Source organism: Larus michahellis, chromosome 3 (assembly GCF_964199755.1).
Source record: "Larus michahellis chromosome 3, bLarMic1.1, whole genome shotgun sequence".
NCBI classification, from domain to species: Eukaryota; Metazoa; Chordata; class Aves; order Charadriiformes; family Laridae; genus Larus; species Larus michahellis.
In genome coordinates this window covers 104,244,486-104,265,079 of record NC_133898.1, presented here as the reverse complement: position 1 = coordinate 104,265,079, position 20,594 = coordinate 104,244,486, and the positions used below count along the sequence as shown (strand labels likewise).

General features: G+C 39.1%; 1 protein-coding gene across 24 annotated transcripts in view; it reads right to left on the bottom strand.

Moving 5' to 3' along the window:
* DST (dystonin) overlaps nucleotides 1–20,594 on the bottom strand; it is a 312,504-nt gene that overhangs the window by 177,118 nt on the left and 114,792 nt on the right. For 12 of the 24 annotated variants that reach the window (XM_074581579.1, XM_074581580.1, XM_074581578.1 and 9 more), the window contains 3 exons: nucleotides 16,460–16,549; nucleotides 13,535–13,612; nucleotides 10,958–11,050 (listed from right to left, as the gene is read on the bottom strand). In XM_074581579.1, the coding sequence (XP_074437680.1) occupies nucleotides 10,958–11,050; nucleotides 13,535–13,612; nucleotides 16,460–16,549 (261 nt within the window). Of the gene's footprint in view, nucleotides 1–122; nucleotides 1,088–10,957; nucleotides 11,051–13,534; nucleotides 13,613–15,830; nucleotides 15,930–16,459; nucleotides 16,550–20,594 lie in introns of those variants that run through there. The other 12 variants (XM_074581555.1, XM_074581556.1, XM_074581557.1 and 9 more) reach the window with 4 other exon arrangements.

Below are 20,594 nucleotides of genomic sequence, written 5' to 3'. Positions count from 1 at the left end.
ATAGCATGTGTAAAAGGCTTATACACAGCAAAGTGAAGATATTTTTGTAACAGTAAAAATACTGTTCCAATACTTATTCTGAGCTAGCTTGCAAAGACAATGCACCGTGCCAAAATATTTACCTTGCTTCTGTTTGGTAGAATGCTAAACGATGCCTTTTCTTTTGGCAATTGGGAAAGCACAGCATCAGAAGAATAAAACCTCTTTTGTTCAAGCAGCAGATCACTTTTGCTTTCAGAAAGAAAGTGATGCAACTTTTCAGTTTTATTGCTTTCTGGGACATCTTCAACGATTCTGCAAGAAGTTATGTTTAACACAGTTTCTTCACTTTGTCTGCCTAAAATGTGGATAGCAGAATCCAAGCTGGCTGCTTTTCCATAACAAAGACCACTAGATTTCTTCAGGAATGCTAATTCTCTCCTGTTGCTATCCTCCGAGTATTTCCTCTTCCGTGTACAGTGTTTCTCTGAACTCCTCTTCTCTTGTTTCTTTAACCATGTCTCTGTTTCATCAGACTTGGTGAGCCCCTGATTATCACCATGAAAACCATCCCCACAATGAGAATCACTCTTTGTTTCACCCGGTAAAACTTCTGCTTTAACAAGATCAGACAAAAGGTCTGTACTCACGGGCAGTGCATTACCATCCACTGTCACTCTCCAGGGGAAGGAATCAGCCAATTCCACATACTTGGGACAATTTTCGGTATTTTCAGAGATCGCCACTTCATGCTGGCTTTTTTCTTCATTTTCTTTAACCTGTACTGACTCTGGTCCCTCGTCGGTTGATTTCTTTCTCCTTTTTCTTCTGAAATATTTTCTTCCAGGGGAATGTTTAGCTGGACTTAAGGGAGCTTTGGCAGGATCTAAACACTGTTCTTCCTTTGCAGCCCTCACACATCCACAGACGTTCCCCATTTGGCTTTCGGTAACTCACAGTCTCACAGTCTCATTCATCCAAGTATATTTACATACACTTAAATCCTTCTCAGAAAGTTAAGAACGGCCGTTTGCCCCGTAATTTCTTCCAGACTTCATGTCCATCCTCCTCAGTACGTAGCCATTTTGCTTATGAGAAACGCACACGCAATAAACGTTGTGGCACGGTGCCCAGGCAGGGCCTGTGTCTGATTAGACACTGTGGCTTATTTCTGGCCACCAATCCTCTTAAATAAACATCACTGCTTCAGCGTTGGGCTGTAATGCTGATGGCCTTTCACAGAGATGACATAGCATTTATGAGCAATAGAAAATTCTTGCACGCATTTTAACTTCCCGTTTCATTTAGTAACTCAAGCAAGATAAAGTAGAAAAATATGCAGCAACCTTTGAAACTATTAGCTACACTCCAAAGCCAAGAGCAAGCAGTGCAGCAAATAGCAGGGATTGAGTTAGTAGATTTGGTTCTCACTTCGTATGTTTTTATTACGTGTCCAATGATCCACAGCAGGAAAGATTAAAGTGAAGGATCAGAGATTGCTCTGACAGGTTGTTGGGGGTCAAATTTTTATTTGTATGTGGAGTTTTCATAGCAGCTGATGTGATTTTTCACTGACTTGTCAGCTATAAATAACCTGCTGCTTCACTACTATCGCATAGGCATAACTTGCTCAGGGCAGTGGTGCGCTGTGCACTGGGGGCTGGAACTTTGCAGCAGATTTAAACCTTCTGGCAGATAAAGGTGAAACAAATCATAAGAGCCAGTCTGTCTAGAAAACTGTCCACAAAGTTACTGTTCATCGAAATGGAGCTTTATCTTCCTCCTGTGCTCCTGTTCTGTAGGCATCTCTGTGTAGCTCTGAATGTAACAGCCAAGAACCATCTAACTACACATGAAAACTAGGCAGAAATGTAAACTATTAAAACGCAAGCAACTCTGATCACCAACATACTTGGTTTGAAAAATATCTGTGTTTGAAGCTTCAGCTTCATTTTTGTTACCAGTATCCAAAACCTAACAAAACCAACACGCACCAGCAGAGGTGGATGCGTATGGTTTCTCATGCCAAGAAAGAACTACCGAGTGACTTGCCAAACATTATCAGGTGTTACCATTGAGTCTCCCTTGTTTATTTGAAAAGGAATTGCAATAATGAAACCCAGAGACTTTATCCCCAGGGGCCAGTCCCACTGAAGTATTCTATGACATTTTACTGGCGGGATCTAGAATGAATAATACAGCAAAGAAGTAGGATCAGCCTCCAAAGAATTTCCAACAATACAGATGCTCATTGCTGACCATTCTCAGGGCACCAGGGTAAAATTTGACAGTAATGCTTAGAATATTTTATACCATAACACTAAGGGACTAGAAGGCTGTTAGAGAATACCCTGGACCACTGATAGACAGGCAGCTACGTACAGGCACAATGCTAACATGTTTCTTTTCAAAGCAGATGTATATGCCATGACCACACTCTCTTTCATGGCCTCAATTTGTATTTGCATTTGTAGTGTGCTTAACATACAGGTGCGGTTGTGACGTTTGCTCCCTTTACTCACAGTAAAAAGCTGTATTCTAATCAGCTTTGAAAAGCCACTTTCAGTCAAGGCCCAGAGGACTCAATGATTTAAAACACACATCCATATGGGGCTGAGCAGGGTCTTGACTTGCCCCCCGCTTTAACTAACAGAAGAGCACATTAAAAACAAAAAAAATAGTCTTTGTAAACGACATGACTGTGTACAAACAAATGGCTTTTACTCTTGAATATATACCTCTCTTTCTCCTCTCTCATCAGAAAAGAAGATTCAGGACTTTGCAGTGCAACAGACCGAGACTGATTAAATTTCACACAGATGTAACTTTTGGTTTAATAATAACATGTCCAATAATAATAATACATGGTAAAATATAGTATAATAATATCGAAATATTACATTACATACTCTTACAAAAAAAGACTTATTACAACTATCCTGATAAAGCAGAAATTATGTAAAAGGTTAAAGACAAGTGTCCCGTATTTGAATGAAAAATTGCAAGTTATCATGTTATATTAAATGTTAATTAAAAATGTGTTAAAGTAAATATAGCCTAGGACAAGTACATTGCCAACGTTGTTCTTCATGCACAAATTTCGCTGGAGTTAAGAATTTGCTTAAAAATACTGCGAATTTAAATTTAATGCAAGTGCATATTTAAATTAAGACAGGTGGGCACCGAGGTTTCTGAACAATAAGTATACTAGAATATCTGAGTTCTAATGGAGTGTGATTTAGTATATATTTTCTTTAAACTGTTAACGTGTTCAACAATCAGCATGATACTGCAGTCTTCCAAAGAGAAAATGTCCCTAAAGCATTCTCTGTTATTTCAAAACTCCTGTTAGAATTGGTGTCACTCTGACTGTCATAAAAATGTAAAATGAAATTTAATTCAAGATAGGTCAGAAGAAACACATATTGTTATTTTACAGCTGACAATCTGTGTTTTGTAATGTAATCAGTAATTTAGAAAGTCTCTGGTTTTGCACATGCTCTTTCACATATACCTTAAATCTGGATATTTTTTTTCTTAAGAGTAGGTAATTCACTTTTTCAGAAAATCAGGTTCTTCTGAAGTGGAATTAAAAAATTGAGGCAGCAAAAAATACAAGAATCAGGTCTGAAACACTGGTTACAAGCTCAGTGCTCCCAACAGTCCTGGCTTACTGCTGCATATTCCAGGTCGATTTAGTTAAATGCAGAGTATATCTGCAGCTACTCCTAGAATTTAACTATCTCTAAATATTAGCTAGGAATAAATGCATTCCAAATATATCTCTACAGACTATTAGTAGTATTTGTGCCTTTCTATCTTCCTAGGAATAGGTAAGAAATATGTATTTTTGATACTTAATAACCAATTTAGCAATACTTACCAGCTGTTCCTGAGTGAGAAGGCTACCACCTCTCTATTAACAATTCTTTCTACTGTTCCTTGTCTGTCCATAAACCAAAAAGTAACTTTATAGTCACTTTAACTTGGTAAGTCACTTATGCTCTTGAACCAAAGAAAAGATCAAGGACAAAAGAACTGACAAATTCCATTTATATTAGTTGTGGGTTTTTTAATATAAAAAAAATATGCAAAATGTTAAGGGAAGATGATAAATGAAAGTGCGAGTAACTAAAGACAAATGACCACTTTCAGCTAATTGAAATTCTGTAAAGTCACAACTTTGGTCTTAGCAAGGGAGACAACAAGATTAAACTGGAGATAAAGAAAAGGGAAATTTAAATTTCTTCTAAAACCTGTCTGCTAGAGCAAAGAAATACTATATTCTAAAGCATGAAAAGAGACTACCACTGAAGCCTACGAGAACCACCACAATATAGCGAAAACCTGACCACACCAGAGGCTTTGTCTCAGACATCTGACTAGACCTGAATGGAAGCTTAGAGCTGGCTAAAGGCAAAGATTCAGATGAATAACTGAAGCTGTTAAAAATACTATAATACTATCATGGATTGGTGTGTTTCTTTTATTTTCTTTTTTCCTTTTTTTTTTTTTTTAATGAGAAGCCCAAAGATACCCACCAATGCTGGAAAGTTTTAAGGGGAGATTAGCAAAAGACTTTTTCTGGCACATAAACCCTTAAGAAGTATAACATGAATAAAGGATTAGACCAACACTTGTCTACAATTTGATCTGTCTTAGAGGCTGCTTAATCACAAACAAGAGGTTAACATTAAGACATAGCAAACAACATCAAGACATGAAATAGCTCATGCAGATTCGTATGAGTTTGCATTTAACCCTAGATTTCTGTAACTTGTCAAGCACGTCTGTGACTGTGAAATGCGTTAAGCTATTAACATGGGACAGGTGTATTACACATTAAAGTGGCAACATTGTTGAATAACCGTGTATTTGTTAGCCTGCAAAACCCTGAGTCCATTCATCCTTTGTACACTGTTAATTTATGCTTTACCATTGGTTTCATATACTTAGCAAATGTAGTAAACGAAAGGTTATTCCACTTTGCCAATCAAACTGCACCTGATATCTATTATCCTAAAATAACACAATCAGAAGCCTACTAGGAACGCATTTCAGGTAGTTTTGGATCTAAGATCTCTTCCCCCTCTTTTTTTTTTTTTCCCCGCTTGCTGTTGTTTATGCAACACAGCAAAAGCAATGGAGCATTTAGCATAAACGAGACATGTCATTTCATGGCACTAAAACAGCATACCGGATAACCAGCAAGCATTTTGTTGCACAGCCCAAGGGTCACATGCAGAATGGCAGAGAGATAAACACAAGCCAAAGAGAAAGTGAAAATTAAAGCACCACAAGATAGAGAACAAGGCAAAAAAATAAAGGCTTGCCAGCAAACAATATAACAAAGGTTACATTTGGAGCTGTTTGAGCTGTCCTGGAAACCACTGACCAAAACTGAAAGGGCTGTTCAGCTTTCAGGTGCCACTGAGGTACCAAAAGTTACAACCCTGAACAGGAGAGGTTTTATATCCAGTGAGATGGCTTACAAAAAGAGGAATTTGTTCCTTGTTGATGGTTTTATGAGATTAAGGACGAAGAGAATCAAAGGGATGATCTAACTGCTCGTAAATCTTATCCTCTAACAGATAGCGCATTATTTGTAGAGATAAAGTCTAAATATGACGCTGCAATGAGCCTTAATGCCTCTCGTCCTTGCTGTGATTCAGGTGAATCCCAGAAATTCCAAGAACTCCACATGCATTTTCTTACCCGTGAGTTAGCAATTTTTATTTTTTTTAAAATTGCTGAAGAATTCAGGAAGAGATAACTAGGAGCTCAGTTGAGGAATAACACACAGGAAGAGTATACCCCATCATACACTGAATGACAGGTCTGCTGAACTGGCTAATGACTGGGAATTGCAGCTCCCAGGTGGAATACAGTTTCAACTGGCCACATAGCTCCATCTTTAAATCTTTGAGAAGATCAGACCTTGAACTGCTCTAGCTATTTTAAAGTAAAGGCAGATTAAACTTCAATCCTTGGGCTCCAAGACCTATGGCTCTGGCAAGACCCAGAGGCAAGCTTCAGAGACAGCTGCTGCCAGCCAAGTGCTCCCAGCAGAAAGAGGTGCCAGGAGAATGGCGAGCGAAGGCCAGACCCAGCTCTCTCAGCTCCACACTGCCATCTCAGGAAAGACAGGAGGAAAGCAGGCAGCATGTCTCTTTTACGGTGACCCCATCACAGATTTAACAGCAGAGCAGTTGAAGCAGAGGAAGATGCAGGGGTCCCAGAACATCCCATTATTCCTCTGCCTACTGCATGTCATTTACTGGAATGGGCCACCACAGCTGAGCTGTCACCCCTCTGTCCACCCTGTATGAAGGCCACAGTCTTCACGACCGATGCGAGAGTGCTTCAAAATTAGTACCTGCATTGCAGGCTCTGAACACCTAAGTGTGGTAAAGGGCATCGGGAACTTGAGAAATGGCTGGGTAACTGTCCTTTATCTCAGCTGAGTCATCTACAAACCAATCCACCCTTCTTACCTTTTTGCCCAACATGAGTAAAAGTTTAACTGCTGATCTGCTGGACCAAATGAACAGTCTATAGACTGCTTCAGGGAAGAATGATAACGAATTTTGCTTGAAGGCTTACAGGGAGTCAGCAGGAAAAAAAAAAAAAAGAAAAAAGTATCTGCTGGCTGACAAGAGAAATGCGAAGGGGTTACATGTGCTCTAAGGAGGCTTGAGAGGAAGCAGCTGTCTGGCCAGAAGGGGCTGGATGGCACCATAACATCTAAGCAAAAAAGTTACCAATCAGAGCCTCGAAAAGCAGCATCCTGCAAAGAGGCCTGACAGCAGGGAGCTGGGGGGAGTCTAAGGAAAAGTGTTTCACGGCAGTTTCCTGAGCTGCAAAATGATGACGAAACTGAAACAGAAAAAGTCTGCTGAATTATGACTTAGAAGCTCCAGAAATTTTTTAAGGTCTGAGTTCACAAAGGCCTAATTTTGGATGCCTGAAAGTTTAAAATTTCAGATTTTGCTTTGTTTTGGTGTGGTTTTTTCAACCAACTGCAAATTATTCTAAATATTTAACAGTTGTTAAATTAAAGAATGCTTGCAGTGGTTTGAAAATAAATGATCACCGATTTTCACAGAAATTATCTTACTAAAATTGTGGTTACTTACTGAGGCCAAATTCTGTTCCATTCTGTTCATCTCCAACTTCATCCGTGAAAATGTACTGGGTGTTGAAGGAGGAGTTCATTCAGGCATTAATTTGGATATTTATACATAGGGCCTATAATTATACCAAGTACTGTAATCTGATTTAGCATGTTCTACAGGTGCCAGGAAAATAACTTACAGTAGTTATTGCTTTATGAAAATGAATTTCTTTAAAAGCCACATATTATTAAAAGCATGTGAAATGCATACATTGGAAGCTTGGCTAAATCCTAATAACATACATGTCTCAGGGATTTTCAACACCCACAGGACAAATTATTTTCTAACATACTCAACCCAATAAACCACCGCGTTTCCCATTCCATCGTTTCTATATCTTACATGTAATTACTTGGGACACAGAAGAATGTACAATTTCTGAACTCGTGCAGCTGCAGAAGTCAGTGGTATAACTCAGAACAACAGTTGTATTTATCTAATTATGGGTACCAAGTTACAAAGCCATAACCGCCTCTAGACATAACTCAGATACAAGAGAAACATAATCCTCAAACGTGTACCATCTTTTATTTTTGTTCATCATGTATTTCCCCTAAATCATTCCTAAATTCATTCCGATACTCAGAAGGATTTTCTATTTTGAGGAAATGTTATCCTCCCAATAAGTGCCATGACTCAGAGAAACAAGAAGCCACAAACAACAGCCAAAAAAATTCCTGGCATCCTGACTACCTTTCAGGCTGCAGTGAATACACTTAAATGATGGAGCAGAAGGCAGTAACATCACACACCAGACAGCCCCTTAAACTCACTGAGAAAATAACTACTTTGCAAATGCTAGGAAAATTTAAGGGGCAGCTCCAATTAAGCCACATCAATGTAGGTGTGTACATACATATGTTTACATGCTGGCTAGGTCTTGAAGAGCCCATTTTAACCAGTGGAGGCAAGATTTAAGTTCCCCAAATGTGAACTTCGAAAGCTCTTTCAGATATCCTGCTATATCCCAACCGGCCTCCAGCCGCAGGTCTAAAAGAGCATGGGTGTCTCATAGATCTGGTGTCTCATCAACATGCATATCCTGGATACTCTAGCACACCTCAGACATTACTCAAATGCCACCTGTCTTTAGGAAACTGAATTAAAAGCCCTGGAGATCCAGTTAGCAAAACCAATGGATCTCCAACAGCAATGTTTCACACCCTGAAGTAGAGACGTTAAGAATAAAGTCAATTGACCATCTAGAACAATTGAAATACTTAAAACTATCTGAGATATCTACATGGGGACAGAAGATACACTGCAGGGCCTAAGGAAATTTGCTTCCCACTACATATCCTACTGGATATGATGTGTCATCTCAAATCACACTAAGCACCTACGCTGGACGACTGAGTAAGTCAGTAGGTACTCTAGGCACCTACTGCAAGTGATATGAATTGGTCCACCAGCCTTCCCCACTGTATTGACTAGCCCTCCAGCCCTCAAATCTGTTGCTAAACATGTTTATCACCATTTAAGATGCAGTTTATCCTGCCTGATCTGTCTCCTCCCAGATGGTAGTGGGTTTCCCATAAGACCAATGCCATGTTTCTCATACTTACACAGGTGTCTCATAAATCTCCAACCACACAGATGTTTATGTTGTCAAACGGAGTGAGCCCCTAGTAGCCGGTTAGTTGATTCACTCTCTAGGCTATACTAGCTGTATAGACTAAACCTCTATCACTCAGATTATCAGATTATAAAGACAATTTATACGCTTAATGCATATGAACACAGCTCCTCATAAGCACCTGGATTTAGGTGTCTTAACTTCAAATTGAACCTCACTGTAACTTTCCCAATATCTATAGGATCACTCCATGCACAAAGTTATTGTCATGAAGCTTCATCCCTTTGTGAAGATTCTGCTGTTAGACTTTTCTGTTCAGAGGTTTCCCTCATTCAAAATGTAAGTGAAGCCAAAAAAAAATTATGTGAGGTGTAAGTATGCACATTCTTCTGAACTTCCTTATACATTCTGAAGTCAAATCAGCCATATGTGGGTGTCAATGATACCAAATTACCATATACTTCAAAAGAAGTGGTGTACAGGCAAATGCCAGGGTAGCACAGATTAGCAAAGAGGGTGTCTCTTACACCACCTTAGAAAGCCCTTCTGCATTCAGTGTAGGTAATAGCAAAAAGACAGAAAATATTTTTCAATACATCCCATTCTTCAGTTATTTCTTATTAACTAATGAGGCTTAATATTTAGTCCAAGAACAACTATTCATTCTTAAATTATTTTAACACCGATTTTTTTAAGGGACTATTTTGAAAAAATAAAAGCAGACAGATCTGCAAGATCTGAATTGTATTGGTAAAGATTTAGTTGGCAGTTACTGGGGGTCAGGAGAGAGCGAAGTAAGTGTGTTTCAGCTACAATTTAAAAGCTTCTACATATCTCATATGGAGCTGGCTACCTTACAGGGGAAAATCCTTGTCACACCAGCTTACCTAAATTAGTTAACTTTATATAAATGTTTTTCCTTCCCATCATTTCTTACAGCTATAACTAGTAATGCTAACTTTCATCACTTTTTGTAAGCACCCAAAATTGTGTCAGAAGTCCTGTACTTCAGCTAATGAGAAAAACTAACAATTTCATCCTGCAAAAACCTGTTCATCAGCTTCAGAAAGATAAAACATACATCAAGTAAAGGTTAATCTCCACTAACAGCTTCTATTAGTAAGTTTTTATTAATTTTTATTTCTTAAAATACAGCAACATTCAATCACTGCCTATTCTGTGGGTCACGCTTAAATATATTTAAGCCCAGCCTTATTCCTCTGTATAACCATGGGGGAGCAAAGACTGACATGACAGGGGGGAGCTGAGGGAACTTCAGGTCCTTACTAGTGGTGAGCAGTCAGTGACTTCTCCTTTACCCTGTGCGCTGGCCTGGGCTAAGCCATGCACTGTTTAGACCAGGGCCACACTGGTCTTCTGTTCCTCATGAGGATTTGCAGAAAGGCAAATTGGATCCCAGCAGCCTTTTTTGGTTTTGGGGTTTTTTTTTTAAGATTTTTTTTTTCCAGTCATAAATTCAGTGCAGGATATTATTAAGTGAACCACGCTTTTTCTGTGTGATCATGTAATTTTTTGATCATTTAAAATGCCTGCACAGCAGGGAGTTTATCGCTAACAATGCTGCAGTCACTAAATGGGAATTATCTGTCATCTGAATTACATCATCTACAGCCATGGCCATTGTGAAAGGCTCATTTTGAGGAGCAATTTAACACCACACACTGTAAAGCTGCATTATACTGTACACAATCCCGCCAGTGTACAACAACCAGAGTGCCACCTAGCGTGACCCGCGTTACCATCGCTGGGGCTAAAAACAAATGCTGCAGTGTTGAGGACTGCTCGAAAAGGCTGAGAGTAGTGCTTGCCAACGCACTCGTATCAGCAGAGAAATTCAGACCCAGAACGAAAAAACACTTAAAACTTTTTAATATATTTTAATACTCATCAAAAGAAGTCTGCAGAATAAAACAAGATTGGTTTGTCCAAAAGCTGAAAGGAATACATCAACTATTGTCTTTAATGATACTCAAAACCCAAGCTATTTTCTCTTGCTCCACAGACAGGAAATGAGCAAATAAACGACACCTTCAGGTTCAGTTTACATCATGAGATAACATACATCATCAAAACCTTCAAATACACATTAGAGAAGAGATATAATCTATATTTTTTGCACATGGAGTCCCGCCTAAGTTGACACATTCATCATAACTGTACTCAAGAATCTGACTGAAAACACACTGTCAGAGAAAATTAGACTTACCTGAAAGTGCAAAATTATGGTCCATATCAACCCCAAAGTCAATTTGGGATTCCCATCTGTTATGTCATCATTTCTGATGTTAACCAGTTTCACCTTCCATAGTGGAAAGAAAATACAGAAAAAATTGAGATAAATATGCCACAAATACATACTGCATTACTCACTTACCAAGCTTACTCTGTTGGGTTTTTTTAATTCTCAAAAGTAGAAAGGAATTGCATTTGGGCTGTAAGTGGCCCACCAGGAACTGCCCTCTCCCACCCACACTGAGCTGCGAAGATTCCTCAGCTGTCACTATGCCGAGAGATCTGCTCCTCGTGCCAAATACCCCTCACTTCAGTCCACGTCAGACGGGGAAGGTATGACAGAGCGGGTAAGGATAAAAAGACTATGACGATCTGTGTCTGTGGTTTATCCGTCTCAGGGCAATGTTGAGACCTGTGAAACTATCACGCATAGCCTTTCTTCCTCCCCACGCTCTCCTGCGCCAAAGCAAGAACTCAGCAGCAGGAGAACCGGCCTGCTAATGGTCTGGCTTGATAAAATCAGGAATTTAGTATCACAGTTAAATAACCAGTAGCTTTATAATGACAACAATTATTATCACTTCTGCTCATTCACAGTGCTATAAACATGAAATGGTTAATAGGATTAAAACAAAGGCTGCGATTATTGCCCCTTCCATAAACTCACATCCAGAGTAAGTTCAATAATTCTATTTTCTTTGTTGTATTTTATTATTACATTTAATTTCTCTATATGTATTATGTACCCATATAGCCTAGCAATTAAAGATGACTCAGCTAAAAGGCATTTTATGCTTATGTTAGTAAAGTTACACGCACATGCTTTTTAACACATACCCTGTTATCAACCAAACAAGCAAAGGCATGTCATCCTCTTGATCTGCAGACATAATCTTAACTATTAGGGGGGGAAAAAAACCCCAAACCCAAACCAAAAACACTCTGTCTGGAAGAAAGAGTGTATTCCACAGTTCAAAAAAGAAATTAAAAACAAATTCAAATGTTTTCCTCTCACTGCATTATAAAAACTGTTTGTCTTTGGCAAAACTCTACAAGATAGTCAAATATGCCTTATCTTTGTTTTTTTCTTTGGTTTTTCGCAAGTCAAGCTTCAAAATTATCAATATACAGGATCTCTCTGCCTTACAGTCACAATAAAGCATTGCATTTGGAGGTTATCCAGCCAATCTGAGCAAGTTACCTCCTAAATACAGTTTAGAAACACATAACAGGAGGCTGAAACTTTAATCAAATCCAAGTCCTGCCGGCAACTTGCCAAGAAGACCAAAGCCCTACAAGCATCTGGGGTGCAGCAGAATACAGCCATCTTCTCAAAACTGCGAGGCTAAAGGGAGCACAAAAATCCTCCGATCACAACCAACGGCTGCGTGATGGAGACTTGCAATTCCCAATGACACGCGCATGTTCATAAACATGAGGATGACCTGATCCTACATCTCCTACATTTTAATACGCATGGTCTGTCGTGCATAAATAAAGCACGGTGCAGCATAAAAACGCCATTGTGACTATCATTTCAAGTAGCCATTCATTTACTTCGTAGTGTATTGGTTCAATGGCTCACTTAGGTTAACAGGAAAAGTTTGCTTTGAACTCAGTGAAGCAGGACTGAGTTCTCAGTGCACATACATCATTCAGTGACCCGTAAGATAGTTTACAATTTTACTCAAAATACAAAAAGACATCTGTTTGTATAACCATATTAAGTAACTGTCTATGGTTTGCTACCTCATATTTTTTGAAACCTTTTAAGTAGCAAATAAAATTTAAAATAATTTAAAAAAAACCCCAAACAACAACTAATCAGAAAGCAGATTTCCAGCGTCAACTCATTTGGATGGGAAGTACAGTTTTTCTTTCCATCCATGTTTTGGACATTTTTAATATTGCCATTTTACAAAGGGAGAAAACAAGAATCCTTTAAATGTATAAGAAATTTAAAAGCAGAAGGGAACTCACAGCAGCGAAAACTGACCAGTCGTGTGGGTTTCAAGTGTTTTGCTTACAGTTGATACAGGTGAAACTAAGCCTGAATCTTCCACAGCCCAGGTGACTCTGCTGCCTTTCTAGGGCACCAGTTTTGCTTTCATCAGGATCAAGGCTTGAGAAAGTTTTTCCAAAATAGATAGAATCAAAACAAGGAACTCCCACACAATGTTCTGATTTCTTTCAATCTGCGTTTTGCACTAAAAATCAGATTGTGAACAAAACTGCATACCAGCTAGAGTCTGGGCAGCATGAAAGATGGCAAAATCTACTATAAGCAACACCTGAGGATCCTACCCATAATTTTCTCCTCTCTAACATCATATACCGCATGGAGCGTGTTGATGTTACTGCTCAGAGAAGGCTGATGTAAAGTTACCTTTGTCACATCTCTCTTAACCACCTCGAGCACAAGATCAAGCCAGGGCTACACCAGCAGCGGTTACACAACACGCATAAAAGACCAAGCAGGACATATTTTTTATTTACTAGCTACAGGTGAGGAAATTTTCATTAATGTTTTTTATTAAAATTTTCACCATACCTGGCGTTTTTTCAAATATTCAAGTGCAATTTGGACGTTCTGGAGTCTGTGAAAACGCATCCGACCTTTTTCTCGGGGCTAAAATTGGAAAACAATAGTTGTGAGGTTTTCTCATCAGGCAGAAGAACAAACAGTCCGATTTAAAAGATACCATGTAAAACATTTGAAACACTACAGTTTTAATGAAGCAGATACCTTTGGTGGAAAAGTGTGCTTTAACAATTTTATTTTATTTTTTAAACTGTAGTTTGACATTTTTTAGTACAGTGGATGGCAAGAGAGATCAGTGGTCCCAAACTGCAACTTCGATCCATGCATGATAGCTGTTTCCCTGTAAAGTACTATTTAGGCCAAGAGGGCTAAAAAAAGCCCAACATGAATCTACCTACAGAAACCAAACTGCAATATATTATTAAAAAAGATTTACCGTACATTATACAAAGCAAATTATGAGTAATGTCATGGATCTTTATGCTCTGGTTGCTCTGGTAAACTCTGTGATGGAAAAGCTTCCCTCTGTATGCACCTTTATGATTTAATGTTTATTTATGGTATGACTGCATAATCATTATGATATCGATACCTTCCTCCAAACAGAATACTACAACATATACAGCCCTAGAGTGCAAATTTAAACTCTTGACTTGGGTAGAACATTACAAAGCGTGAAAAAACCCAAACAAGTCACTCTTCTCAAAGCAAGGTCAAAACTAGCAAGAAGAAACTGCAAAATAAGCATGAATGGTGTGTTATTGGAAACATGGCAAAACTGCATGCAGTTAGTGTAAAATCAGCAAGAAGAAGAACCACACAGAAAAAGCATACTTTACTTAGCTGTCACAGATCAGCAATGGGAAAGCAGTTAAATTTACATCATCATCATCATATCCAAATCCTTCTATTCTTCTTCCTTATTTCAGATTTTTCACAAACTTTCACAGCATTGAACTGAAGCGAACTATAATTGCCGGGGATCAGCCATGAACATGACTATTTCCTCAGACAATCACTGCGAAACACACGGGTAAACCCAAGCCTGCCTTAACTAGTTGCCTTTTTTTTCCCCCCTGTGGAGTATCAGATGCTTGCCAGAAGGAAACACGGGAAAATGAAGCTGAATAAGAAGCATAAACTAAAACACAAAGAATTTTAATTTCCGTTATAGAACCTTTGATTTAGCCCCTTGTTTTTCACACCGATAGCCCAGGATCAAGCCCTGCAGCCCTTGCTACTGAGTAGCTTCCCTGGATGGAATGAAGAACTGCAGATACTGGAACTTGGTTTTCCACAACAAAGAGGGTATAATAAAGCCCGAACTAGACAGTTAGGTAGAGCATCTCAGAGGGGAAATATTTTTTTCCATGTACAGCTAAAATGCAGCATTTTGAGTTATGTTATGCCCCAGAAAAAAAAGCGGACAAATTCCACTGAAATGGACAACTGCAGCGCAACACACAGGGAGCCAAGAAGACACTCGAGCCCTATGACAGCGAGTTGCTTTAGCAAATGCTAACAATGCGAGGTCTACAAAGGCATGATACAGCTCACTTGGACTAACAAGCACTCAGTATTTTACACTTTATAAGTAGATATTTCCCTTCTGGATGGTTAAAATACGGTGAAACGATAATTCAGCATTTGTTGCGAGAAAGATAAATCCTGCAAACAAACCATATCCTTAGTGGCCACTACTCAGAGCTGTCACTTAACTTCTACTTTGACTACCTCCTTTGATAAAAATAACTATTACATTTTATAAATTCTAACAAATAGATCTGTGCACCTGAATTACCTTATTTTAAAATATTATCCAGTATTACGTCAAATACACCACGGGTGCAGTAGACTGGTGCTTCTAGTTAAGACAAATCAATTTTTTGCCATTGACTTCACTAAGGAGAACCTTCAAGCCTTTGTCTAAACGACTTGTATATGAGCAACACTGTTTGCACATAAAAAAAAATAATCTTGGTTTAATGGAATTATGGTATTTCCTTATTTATTATTTAAAATTATTAATTTATAACATCTTGATAATGTTGCCCAGTACACATTTGTGCCGTGGTTTTGTACAGTTTGACGAAAAAAACCCAAATAGAAATGAACATTTGTGTTTTAGCTGTTTGCAAAAAGGCTGAATAAAAATTTGTCTTTACCATACCTCCATCATAAAACAATGTGAGTTCTTTTGTCCTTTCTACAGCACACTACTGCAGCACACCAAACTAAGAATTCACATCAGCAGACACCACACTTCAAACACTACATTAGTACAGTTATGGGGGTCGGCACCTACCCCCTTATCCTCATCCTCCACATCCTCATGCTGTTCATTTGCGCATGCTTCTGTTGAACTCACCAACCGTAAGGTCTTCAAAAAATCTCGCTCTCTTGGCTAATGAATATAATAGACAGGAGACAGGACAGCAAAGACACAAGACAGACCACAAATGAAAAGAAGAGCATGAAAAGAAGAACATAATGAAGAGAACAAATACCAAGCAAGGGAAGTAATGCTCACAAAGAAAGGAAATGACACCTGAGGAGTGTGTTAGACAATTTCAGGGACATTTTATCCTTGCTATTTGTAAGTTACTCCCTTTAATGCGAAGGGATATTAAGCATCCAATACTTGTTAAAAGAAAAATTGTAAAGAAAAGGGAAAAACAGAAAAAATAGCGCATTACCCTATTAAGAAAGGAAGTCTCACTGACCACGAGAAATGAAGAGAACAGATTACATTCCCCCAGAGAATTCACAGTGTAATATTTTACCAACAGAAATACAACTTATGTCTTTGGTATCAAGTTACAGATTATGGACAATATCAAAGAAACCTCCAGCAGTCAATACCAAAGAGCTAACAAACAGAGCAAATGTATATATAACAAACTGGAACTGCTGCATTCTGATCTAAAAGCTTACCAAGGTGTCTCCAGAAAGGACTTCTAAAAGCGAGATCAAGTTATGTCCATCTCTTAGGTCTTCATATAGGTCTTTTACATGCTTTCGAACCTGCACAGATAAATGCAAAAATTAAATATAAGATCCCCATTTATACCTGAGAATTCACACTCCTATTCACACATATCTTTTGATATACAGATAAACCTCAGTTATACCCCACCATGGCTTTTCAAATTCATTCACTTTCATGACAAATTTACAAACGGAAATTAATTGTAACAGGCAAAATTCACATCTATGTCTGCACTTGCACAGTTCCATTGCATTTTATTTCATTTTACTGAAAAGGACAAGAAAAACAGTAAGAAGTTATGGGTAATGAATGCACATGTCAACAAAAAAAATAATCAGTAACTGACAAGTCAAATGATACCAGATATCCACCTATTTTGACCTAAATAAGCTAGATCCAATGAATTGTAAAAAAACACACACGACATATATATTACCCTCAGCATGCATGCTCCCTGGAGTCAGGCCAAAAGTTAACGCATTTTCTGGACTTGTTACTAACCAAAGCATACCATTCACCAATAGACAACATGTTTTGTCCCCTCAGATTTCCCAGTACTCAGTGAGTTCTCCCAAAGGCTCACACATCCACTTTATAGACCATACCAAAGAAATATGACATCAGGTTGGCCTAGTGAAGCCAAGGACACGCACAGCCTTTCGCACCAGCCATGCCAGTGGCAGAAGAAGTTAATGTTCCCTACAGCTCAGCAACACTCTACCACCAGTCACCAACCCAACTGATCCCCTCCTGTGGTGCCCCCAGTAAATGGTCAGCCTCATGTAACCAAGCTGGGTTGAGAAGGGTTGATAACCAGCAAACCCTGTGAGGCCAACCACGAGCGAGGGAGCAGATGTAACGAGGAGACAGCCGAACACCCTCACTTTTCTGACAGGCACAACAAAGCAGGGAGATGTCCATCCACAGGCCAGCTTCTTGTTTCTTAGCATTAGCGTAAGTATAACTTTATCTGAAATTTCTTTAACAATTTCAGCTGGCTGCTCTTTAAACATGAAACAATGGACCTCATTTCTCAGAAGCAGAAACATTTGACATTGCCAACCAGGGCAGAGGTTGATGGCCTTCCAGCTACAGTTTAATGCCAGTTTCCTGGCCTTCCCCATTGAGGCACCAAATCAGAAACTTCCTGAGCCTACAGAGACTAAAATATGACATCAGAAAATTCTTCTGAAGTCACCACCTCTGCTAGAGATGAACTGTATTTCCAATATGAAATCTATGGGACACTCCTCTGACAGCCAGCGTTTCTGTGTGTATGATGAGGGAAGCAGGAATCGACCCAGATCTTCAACTTTATACAACAGCTCTGTTTACCTGACTTTCAAGGGAATTTCTAGATCCGTCCTGTTTAATAAATAACTGTCTCCATACTGGTAATTAGCTTCATAAATGCTTTTCGTTCAGGTTTTCTTATATCAACTTTTAAACACGAAATTACCCTGCAATCTGTTTCCACAAAGAGCATTATCTTAATTGAGAATAATATCAGAGGGTATTTATGCTCGTGCTGAAGACTAGCCATAACAAGTAATCCAGAAGACTATTCCATAAGGAATTACAACTGATAATATTTTCCAAAATATTTATACAGACTCTGCATACACAGTCAAGTTACACAGCAGTACTCTTATACATAGCTTTACACACTCACACACATACACAAAATAACATAACTTAAAAAAAAATCCTGTAAACAATTAATTTAAAGAAATTTCTACGAGAAAAACTCTCTGGTAATACTCAAGTACTGTTAAGATGAACAGAGAAACAGAACAGATGTTCTCCTACTATATCTGTGGTGAAAAGAAAGAAATGGGAAGCTGTGTAGATACCATTAAAATTCCTGATAAGATATTTGATTATGATAAATTCTTAAAAGATAAAAAAGCACAATGGTCTTTAATTTTTAACCCAAAACAACTGTGAGTTTTTATTTTCCTATTCAAAGAACTATGCCAAACTGAGTACTAAACTCTTTCCAACAAAAGCAGGCAAGTTTTCTTTACAATAAAACCCTGTGAGAGGGCTCCCCACTCCTGCCTGCCCCGCCAACCAGGACGTGCCACTCTCCACTGCCCTCAGGAAAGCAGAATCCCAAACCAGAGCAGATCCACAGCGCAGGCTGGTGGCCAGAGGCATGGGAGGACATCAGGTTAAGGACAGAGGAAGGCAGCGTACATCTGAAAGACTGCACCTGCACAACTGAAGAACTACCTGTGCAGCACCAAGTCAATGCCCACGCTCTTTTCAACATAGAACTCATGGGAGTTGCCCAATGTGCAGGTATCTGAATTGTGGGATGAGAAAATACTACCATTTCTAATCCATCTGCTTTTATTTTCCATTAAATGCAGGATAATTTTGTTATCCTGCCAGTCTGTCTCTCACAACACACATTCGTTGACCTTCATTTGTTTCTTATACTCTGAGGTTTCCAAAGTATTAGAGAGAGAACCATCTTCCCCAATTTATCTTTCTAGAAATCACAGATGCTTCAGAGATGAACTCATACTGTGTATGAAGAAAGTGGCATACAGCTGTCAAAACAGGAAAACCAGCAGTACACCTTAGACGTCTGTCTTAGTTCTGCCATTGGCTGACAATTACTGTGAGGATTAATTATTTAGAACATACTATGTTGGTATGCTGGTGTAGGACAACATAATAAGGAATTTCTTCCAATACTTTGAGCAGCAGATGTGCACCTAAAAAGATGTATTTGGGCAACTGGTGTGCAGCAAGCATGTTCACTCAAAGCAGCAGGTCGCTTATTTCAAAAGAGCATCTTGAGCTTCTCAAGAGATCCTACACTGCCACTTGAGGAAAAGCTTGCAAAATCATCTCTTTTATACTGAGATGCAAAATATACCTGAGCAAAGTCTTGTCTCTCAACTTACATAATGAATTCATAGATCTTTAAACTTCAAAGAAATAAATAATACTATTTCATTGCTGCTTTGCTGCCACATTCAGCCTTCTTCAGAACACATAGTACCACGAGTACTAGATAGAGATGGGGGTCCTGGATGGATCTGTGGGATCTGCTGAGCTTCATGGCATTTCATAACAGTTCTTGAGGCTTTTCAATAAAATCGCAGAATTGTCAGCTCTACATTTTGCAAGGTCCATGTGCAAAGTAGGTTACATGTCGCCTTGGGCAACTTTTTGCAATATACCCACGTGAATGAGGCAGATGGGATAATTTGGGTATGAGAAGAGATTCTTTAAGGAAGACGTGGGAGATACTGAGTGGCTGAGGAGCATCTGACAAAACTTAAACAAGAGAAGTAAAATGGCTTCATTAGTCAAAAGGAGACTGTGAGAATTTAAGGCACTGCTTCAGAAGTGATTCATCTTCTGATCTTCATCTTCTGGCATGTATACTATGATGTTTGTGGTAAGAAAAGCTCCATCCCCCTTGATACAAGCATGAGATATTTTCATACCATACTTCCCCAGTAAGCTTACGTTTTGCAGTCTAGTGCCTTGGGGAACCTGTACTACCACTAGAAAAAAGCAGCTTTCAAAACTGTAGCAGTCACAGAGCTGCTTGTCCCCAGACCACAGCATGTTAAGGCACTTGACAAATGAAGACCGTGAAGATGGCTGCTGCCTCCAAAAGCCAGCAATCTAATACCCCGCATAACTCGCATAGCTTTATCATACCGTTCAGCTGACACATCTGGTTGTCCTTACAATCAAGTTGCTATCAGTTCTAACCGATAAAGACCCCGGCCCACCAGGCTTGGCTTCCTCCTCCATGTCTGGCATCACAGCTAATCTGTCACCACTGCCTTCAAGTCTGCCTGGTTCTCGTTTCCACTGAGGGAGAACGAAGGCATGATTCAGCTGCTTGGGCACACACCTATAGGGCTGTTCTGTGTTTATGTTTAGGGGGTATGCCACTCGGTCTCCACCTGCTTCTCCAGAAGGACTAAGGTTTGCCCAAGTCCTGCTGGCCAGTCCTCCACAGATGTCTGTCCTGAATACCCTTACGCATCTCAAACAGCCCTAGATGTCCATACTTAGGGAACTAAATCTGCACATAGTGATCTCTAT